We start from the raw sequence: 8,963 nt of genomic DNA, 5'->3' as shown, positions 1-8,963 counted from the left end.
GCAAATTCATTTTTGGCAGATGAATGCATGGTGTTTTGTTCTAGGTACATCGATGGTTTCTCGACTAAACATAACAAACCATCAAGGAATGATGATACAATAGATGAGTTTGCTTCTAGCTTGTTTGGACATGCTTCTTCTTTGTTTCCTCCTAATGGGAAAGCTTTAGGAAAATCATCAAATTTCATTTTATCTGAGGTTGAGAAATTGCAAGTGCATAGATATGTACTTTTTAATTGTGAAGCTATGATTCCTTACCTCAAGTAAGATACTATACTTACTGTTTGATTTATTCCATATTTGTATTGTAATTTTGTGTTAAATACTAAGTAGGGAGCATGCAAGTCATCTGAAAAGGAAAAGACGCCAACGTCGCCTAACTCCAAAAGCAATTGAACAACTACAGAATAAAGAATTCCCTCATTGGTTTACAGAACATGTAAGTATGTGGATAGGATTTTAGTATCGCAATGGTTATAATTACAACTATTTAAACTATGTTTTTCTTACGATACACAGATCCTGCACCTGGAGGAAACAAATGGAAGTGATACCATCAATGAAGACATTAGATGGTTAGCTCGAGGGCCCCTAGATTCAGCAAAACGTCATAGAGCATATAACATTCGTGGTTTCAGATTTAGATCCAAAAGGTATGACAAGGCAACTCAGAATAGCAGCGTTGTTGTTAATGCAAAGACATCAATTTATTCTTCTGCGGCTGATAGTAACCCTATTCTTGGAGATATTATGTACTATGGAAGGATAATTGATATAATTGAGGTCGATTATTACAGTAGATTTTCAGTGGTTTTGTTCAAATGTGAATGGGTCGATGTGACTAGAGGTAAAGGAGTGCAAACAGATAAATATGGGTTAAACCTAGTTAATTTTTCTCATCAAATTCATAAAGGTGACAAGGTTGAGGATGACCCATTTGTATTTGCCAATCAAGTTGATCAAGTTTTCTACATAAATGACCATATTAATGAAGGATGGTCAGTTGTTATGAAGATGAAGCCTAGAGATGTATTTGACATGGGAGATGAATGGAATGATGTAGAATGTGACCACTATCATGTCAGTACTGTGGCAGATCTATTTAATAATGCATATAACAAAAAATCATGGACTAGGCAAGATTAGGAAGGAATTACTGTAGATGCAGCAACAATATATACTTGTCCCAATTTAGATGAAGAAAATGAGTAATAATGTCAAACGTGAGCGTTTTTTTGTTAGCAGTGGTAAAATAGCTTTATACTTTTCTTGCTAATATCTTTATTTTTGTGCACTCAGATATTGGCAAGGGAAATCTGTGGTTGAGCCATACGCTGTTGATCTCAAAGAAATCTGCTGTCAACAATATTTAGCAGTGGTAAATCTGTGGTAAATCTGTGGGAAATCTGTCAGATATTTAGCAGTGGTAAATCTGTGGTTCAACAATATTTAATAGTGTTTTGTTGTATACTTACATTGTAGAGCTTTCGGCTGCCAACAGGGAAATCTGCTAGGATGCTTTCGGCCATACGCTGTTGATCTCAAAGATCAGGGAGGAGTACCCTGACCGCATGATGCTTACATTCTCAGTTTTCCCCTCACCGTAAGTATCTGATACTGTGGTTGAGCCATACAATGCCACTCTTGGTGAAAGTTTGTTTGCTATTACACTCTAGACAAGGGCAAACTGACCACGTTTATGGTTCATGACTTGACTATGTGGCCATTAAGATGTCAAATTAGTACTAAATCTGACTACATCAGCTACCCACGAGCAGGTGTTGAGAAAATCTGATAAGCCCTTTTTCTGGACCTGCTTTATTATGTAATTAAGCAACATAGATGGCCTGTTTTGCAGATGTTGGCGTGTTGTATTGGCATTTGGACCCTAAGAAGTCTGAAAGCGAGGAGGAACTAGCAAAAATCCGCAGAGACAGAGGATACAGTTACATGGTTTACACTAACTAGTCTCCCATGAATTCCAATAGCTTTCTGAACCTCTTATGTTGTATCCTTTACATCTTGTATATGATATCATTACCTGAATGTGAGTTATTTCTGAAGGATCTTATTGAGATATGTCCCGACAAACTGGAAAACTATGAGAAGGTGAAGAACTTCTTCCGTGAGCACATGCACGCTGACGAAGAGATCCGCTATTGCTTGGAGGGCAGCGGGTACTTTGACGTCCGCGATAAAGATGACAAGTGGATTCGAATTTGGATAAGGGAAGGAGACATGATCATCCTACCAGCTGGAATTTATCATCGTCTCACCCTCGACAGTGCTAAATACACGAAGGTACCAACATGATCTTAGGATCATAGGAGCTTCGAATTTGATCAACTGGTGATCTCTGTTGCACAATCATGAATACAACTCATGAAATCTGTTTCATGAACTGAGGCAATGAAGACATGATTGGCCTTTTGTAGTGGTAGCAAAAAAATATATGGTGCTGACTCCCTGAAGGCCAAATAAGTTCAGTTGGTAGAAATAATTGCAGATCAAGTGTGTACTGTATGTGGCAATTATGTTTTTGTTTTAAATTAAGAAATTTGATAGGCTGTATTTTTTTCAGAACATTACAAAGATCAGCTATTTTAATTACGTTCCTTAATTTTAAGTTATGTTGTTTTTACATGTGCAGCTCATGAGGCTTTTCATTGGGGAACCAGTCTGGACCGCATTAAACCGCCCTCAGGAGGACCACCCGGCGAGGCAAGAGTATGTCAAGAATGTGAGTGCGGGCACTAGATTTGCTCTTGCAGCTCACTTCCTGTCCAACATGAACCTGCCCTCCAAGCCCTTCTAGAGAATGTGCAACAAAGCTCCACTCCTGGCTGGATAACCAGTTATTAGACCTGTTGTACCTGCGTTCTTGGAAGGTGTAATGTTGTGTGTGGAATGTTGTGTGTGGAATCAGTATTAGTACTAGAGAAATATATATAGGGCTGCAAATGTTGTGTGTGGAGTTGTCTCGTGTGCTGAACTGCAAATATAATTTCCACTTGTGTTGTTGCCAGCAAATAGAAAGAAGAAATATAGCAGGTAATATTGAATACTTGTATGTTCTGAATACTAATGCTAGCAGCTACAAGTATGTCTGGAGTGGACTCACAAATAACATAACTAGCAGTTCAAGCTAGCGACCTAGAACAGAAGGAACCAGATCTATGAAGGTTTGCATGTGAAGTTTAAAAAAAGGTTATGTTGTTTGCATTTTTTCGAGGGATATATATGTTCAAAAGTTTTGCTGCCAAAAGTATTAATAAAAGTATTGTTATGTTAAGTTCAAAGCTGACATACTTTATTATCGTAAAATCAGTATTAGTACATTCATTCCAGCACACCTGCCTGCGACTACATTTCAACGGGGAAAGCAACAGAACAAGACGAGGGGAAAGAAAGTCCGATCCGTTTCAAACAAACCGACTTGAGCTCTTCACCGTAACACAAGGGGCATATTTGTCCACACGCGAGATCACTGCGACCCGTTACCTGTAGATAGCTGTGTATGCCGGGTTAAGACGAGAACAATACCAAAACTACAAAAGATACATTGTTATAATTACAGGATTCTAATTGGCACCTTCGGGATACCACTTTTACGAATCCGTGAGATCGGGATACCTGAGATCCAAAATACTCGATGAGGGGGATTGAAACGCAAGAAACTCTAACAGCCGTAATGCGAAGCTTCCAGGAGCAGCGGATGCGTACGCCAGCTGCAGGTGGAGAGACGCGTTTACGCCTACCGTTGCTATATGATCGGACGATGAATATTAAATAAGATGACGTGGACAATGTGATAGAGCCCGTTTTGAACCCGCTTTCATATATAGACGATTTGTGCCGGGCAGGGCAGGGCTACAGGAATTGGAGTTCCACCCAAGCGCCAGAGGATGCCGTGGAGTTCACGAGTGTCGTTGACAGGGTCGAGGACATGGACAACAGGGATGACAGTAGGTCGAACATCTCCCACCACTACAGGGGGTGGACTACGGCCTCGTGAGTCTATGAGAGAGAAGGGGATGGGGGTGCAGTACGAGGCGGCGACGATGTGAGGATGGGAGAGAGAACATAGAAGGATTGACAGAGGATTCGGAACAAGCGATCAGATGGACGGCCATGGTTTTTTGGGAGAATCAATTTAAAAACATTATAAAATTTATTATATTTGTAAATATTTCATAACCAATTGAAAAACATTATAATCAACATTTTTACATCTTTGTACTTTTAGACCGATGATTTTTTAATACATATAGTTAAAAATTATTTTTATTTATGACCCATGATTTATCAATGTATGGAAGTTAGATTTGGCAAAGCTTTCTTTTTAATTCCATCTAATAAGTATTTCCCTCCATTTTACCTCTGTCTCCAAAAGTATTTCCCTCCATTTTTTTACTGCTAAAGCAAATCTCACGACGCTCCATAATCATCGCGCAGTTTCCATCTTCAACTAGATAACCTCACGCGGGCTCATCTCCTCTTCATCTTCCTCACCCAGCCGCCAGGCGCCAGCCATCGCGCGCTCCAGCTATCGCGCCCAGACAGCCACAATCGCGCGCTCCAGGCCAGGAGCCGCCATCGCGCCAGGAGCCGTCATCGCGCCAGACGACGTCGGCTGCCCTCCAGGCTCTAGGTATGCCACCGCCCGCCGGGCCCCCTCCTCCCTCCTCAGTCCTCCCTACGCCCTACAGGACCCAGGTATGCCGTCGCCCGTCGCCTGCCAGCCCGCCCTCCAGATCCAGTGAATGTGTGATAAACTGTTTGGTATATGGAGCAACTCCTATGATCCCTTGGCTGCTGATGTTCATAATCCCACTCATATTGAATAATCCCACTCACCACTACTAATCCCTTGCTGTTGATGTTCATAATCCCATGGCTCGTATAATCCACTCCTAATCCCTTGCTGCTGATGTTAGAAAAATTCAGTGCATACTAGTTACTCGACAGTTGCTACCTGAGTTATATCAGTATTTGTCGTTAGTCGGTATGCTAGTCCACAAAAAATGCAGTAGCACTAGCACACGAACTCTGATAATTTATGTCATTGTGTAGTGGAGATGCCAAGGGGAAGGAGGAAGCAGACCGTTGAAAGCAATGAGGAGTATCTATCAGAGGACCATGTAGGGCAAAAAAAATTACAGAAAACTCTTGCACATGAATCAGAAAGCGAGATGGAAGAAGAATCGTTTGCCGTAGGTGGACATGATCAAAGTGGTGAGGTTTCTGAAATGGAGCCTAATTCTAAGAACCCAACTGATATGGATGCAGACATTGAGGTTGAAGACGAAGGTACTGAAATAAGATAATGTACTTTTTAAGAATAGTCGTAATCATCCATTTGTAACCATTTGTTCCATTATTTTTGCATTTTGACCCCAGATAGAGACAATTGTGGAGGTGAAAAGGCGGGGTAAGACAAAACTATTACAGGTGTGGAACATTCCTAGAGGGCATAGGATTGTAGTACAATGTAATGAACTTGACCAGCCAATTGGAGAAGAGGCAGGAATCATGGGAAAATTCCTTGGCATGGTAGCCAGGAATGGAAACTTGTGTAGCTTAAGCTACAAGGATTGGAGGCTTTTGATAGGTAAGAAAGAGAGATTGACTAATGAGCAGAAAAATAAGGAGGATATACTTAAGCAAGTAAAGGTATGACACATTTATTGCAGTAATTATCTAGAAGATGATACATAGGGTAATTTTACCATTGTCTTTATATATTGTATGCAGAGGAGATTCCTTTATCCTGCTCGTATGGAAAAATGGGTACTAAAAACCATTGGAGAGACATGGAGGCAACATAAATCTAACTTAAAATCCATATATTATGATGCACATAAGGGTTTGGAAGCTAATTACAACAACGTTCCACCTGGGGTAATTGCGGATCAGTGGATTGCACTTGTGAATCATTGGGTGACCACAAAAGCAAAGGTTCATGGCTACCTTTACATTAATCAATTATCTTGTGCAACTTGTCAGTTGCGATTACATTATCTATGTAATCATTTTATGGTAGGATATAAGCATGGCGAATACGAATAACTGTGGAAAAAAAAGACTACCCATACAGCCGGCACAAAGAGTTTCACTCGGACTAGAGAGGATTTGGTACTTCTGTTCCAACTACACTTGTGAAGAACATGCTTTTTACAACCATATTTCCGTCACTAATCTTTATTACCTTACATGTCCAAAAGAGGGAAAAAGATCCTGAGAAGAAATACCCTCACAGGGCTATTTTATATATCCACACACACAAAGCAAACCCTACCAAGAACACAAATCCACATGTGGTACAATTTTCGACAAATATTTACTGGTTCAAAATTTTTATGTACTTGTGACATGCTGAATAATTTAATCCTTTTAAAAGAATGATTTGAAGGAACTGTTAGCAGAGCATCCAGAATTTGCAGACACTAGCCAAGGAAAGATTGCATGGAATGGAGATGCACTAAACAAGATATTAGGAGAAGAGAAGCCTGGTCATGTGCATGGCCTTGGTCTTGTTCCAAACCCGAACAAAGTGTTAGATGGGACAACATCAAGATGTCTTAATCAGCTACATGTAACATCTTTGGACCCAACAGCAAGTGAAGATGTCCTCTCTTTGAAACTTCAGATGGAAAAACTCGTAAACCATGTACACAAGCAAGATGCTACTATACAAGAGTTGCAACAAAAGAGTGTACTCTTCGAACAGCATCAAAGTGTACATGTAAAATTATTGAACTCCATTTCACAATCAGTTCATACAGTAGGTCTATGTGTAACATCTAATCCATTTGGTTATTTGTTTGCTATGACAGGGATGTTTGGACGATCTTCCAGCGAATCAATTTCCAACGTCTTCAAAATGTAAAGTAGGCATCTGTATGGAATTTACACATCCGCACTTTCTTACATTTTAGTACCTACTACTTCATCTTGTAGTTATTTTTCATCAGCGTGTATATGTTGAGCCACAAAATCAAGAATTCAGGATGGACAATGAAAAAACTTACTCTCAGGTATGATTGCATTACATTGCCTTGTTTGCTTCAGATTGTTGTGGCTGCGCTATGGCTTTTTCTACAACACAACATAGTTATTTTACAATGTACAGCAGCAGCCATAGCTACAGCCCCAGCAAAAAGTAGCGCTACTCAATACCCCCTATAAATTTTTTGCTAAACTATTAATCTGTATTTCATAAAGAGAGAGCAAGAGGCAAAGGAGTTCGAGGATTTGCAACCAACATTCAGAAAAACTTCTACTATCCATAAGGTCCTCTGCTACCTCATAACTCATCTTTCTAGATTTCATGGTATAATGCAAACATTAATAATATGTATTGAATTAAAGAAGATTAAGGTGGCTGATACTAGGCAAGGTAAATTACAACCAACTGATAGACTAGCCACTACCCATAAGGTCAGCTACATCAAAATTTCAATACATGGAATATATACGCCCTACAAAGTGATGTTTTATTATATTCATTTTTCAATTTAATATATTGGCAGACAAGGCAATTTGAGTTGGAAAGAGACATTACCTTCGATAATACTAAGCTCGCTAATTCATCGAAGGTGGGAATGCAATAAATTTATTCAACATACATAATCATGATTGCTTATCTTTACATTGATGTCTCGCACATACAGAGTATGACCAAGGAAGCAACTTCTACTTCCTTAAATGAAGAAGCATCTAAGAACCAGGTACTTCTACACATGACCCATGTATTGTATTCATTGTTCATTAGTAATTAGTAGTATCTCACATACTACTCATTCTTGAATGGAGATGCATTTTAATTGGCAGTACACTAGGGTGTTGCATAACTAAATTGAAGTTAATAATATGTACAAAATTAACTATTTCGTAATCATCCAAAAATATTAAAATATTGAATACTCATTGTGATGTAATGACAGGTAAAAAGGAAAGATATGCAATCTGCAACTACCTTTGATAAAACCAAGTGTGCTACCACATCAAAGGTGACAGTGAAAATCAACTTTCTTGTTAAGTATATCGAATTGTTTTCATTACTAATATGCATTAGTTATAGGTTATGGTGCATGAAACAAAAGGTGACTCAAAAAATTGTGTACATTCATATTCTTAAATCCACTTTACTAATTCGATATTTTTGTCCATAAATCAGGGTACTCCAGGTGACCGACCAACAGATGAGTCAATATTGGTAAAATCAAAATTTTCTTACCATTATTGTGCCCACATTACATAAGTATTTACTGATACACTTGAGCATGTTTACTAGACTGGAGCACAAGTGTTCTTAAAAAGCTGGAGATGTCCAACCAAGACTGTTGCCTTAGGCCCAGTACTTGGTCGAGACCCAAATCATAAAGTTGGAGGTGTTAAGTTAGGCAGAGAATTTTGGATGGTGCGTGTTAGACTTGTAATACTACCTATTGAGCCTTTGATTTGACCATACGACAACATGGAGGTTATTGGTGATGTCGGCAACAATCTTATAGCATGGCCTTCGTGTTGTGTATGAACTACCCTCTTACTTAACTAGTCATTACTACTCCGAACTACTACTATCAGTTTCAGTATTATGATTATCCGTGCAGATTGAAGACGACAAAAACTGATATATGCTCATTTCAACATCACGACGCTTCAACTCAGTTCAGGATGATATCATGATGTAAGTTCACTGTAATCCCCTCATTGTGGTTTATTGTTTTAGACTCTTGGACCCCTAAGAAATTTACGATGTTCCTATATATGATAGTATAACACATGGTGCTCAATTATTTTTGCATCATCAACATGAGTCCACCACAATTGTTTTTCTAAAATGCTATCTTATTGTTCATCAATTTCAGTTCAATGTTGCGTAAGAGCTATATTTCATTTCAAGCTACTGAAACTTCTTCATTAAAATATGTAATTATCATAGTGACACATAATTAAAT

General features: G+C 38.9%; 1 protein-coding gene and 1 long non-coding RNA gene across 2 annotated transcripts; both read left to right on the top strand.

The window, feature by feature from the left end:
* Positions 1-1,764: 1,764 nt before the first annotated feature.
* On the top strand, positions 1,765-2,815 carry LOC103628375 (1,2-dihydroxy-3-keto-5-methylthiopentene dioxygenase 4). The gene is made up of 3 exons (XM_008648587.3): positions 1,765-1,953; positions 2,065-2,301; positions 2,651-2,815. The coding sequence occupies exons 1-3, from the start codon at positions 1,843-1,845 to the stop codon at positions 2,813-2,815; spliced, it is 513 nt and encodes a 170-aa protein (XP_008646809.1). The 5' UTR covers positions 1,765-1,842.
* A 4,749-nt stretch (positions 2,816-7,564) lies between these two features.
* On the top strand, positions 7,565-8,294 carry LOC109939532 (uncharacterized). Its single transcript, XR_002262001.1, has 3 exons — positions 7,565-7,730; positions 7,947-8,012; positions 8,180-8,294. It is a non-coding gene; the product is annotated as an uncharacterized lncRNA (long non-coding RNA).
* Positions 8,295-8,963: the final 669 nt, after the last annotated feature.

This window comes from Zea mays, chromosome 5 (assembly GCF_902167145.1).
Source record: "Zea mays cultivar B73 chromosome 5, Zm-B73-REFERENCE-NAM-5.0, whole genome shotgun sequence".
In the NCBI taxonomy this organism is placed as follows: Eukaryota; Viridiplantae; Streptophyta; class Magnoliopsida; order Poales; family Poaceae; genus Zea; species Zea mays.
This window is presented reverse-complemented; position numbering and strand designations above follow the sequence as displayed.

Excerpts from the sequence above, each read along its gene's own strand:
- LOC103628375 (XM_008648587.3), top strand. The coding sequence starts at position 1,843 with ATGGCCTGTTTTGCAGATGTTGGCGTGTTGTATTGGCATTTGGACCCT. Across the intron at positions 1,954-2,064 it reads ACAGAGGATACAGTTACATG|GATCTTATTGAGATATGTCC; the intron begins GTTTACACTAAC and ends TTATTTCTGAAG. Across the intron at positions 2,302-2,650 it reads ACAGTGCTAAATACACGAAG|CTCATGAGGCTTTTCATTGG; the intron begins GTACCAACATGA and ends TTACATGTGCAG.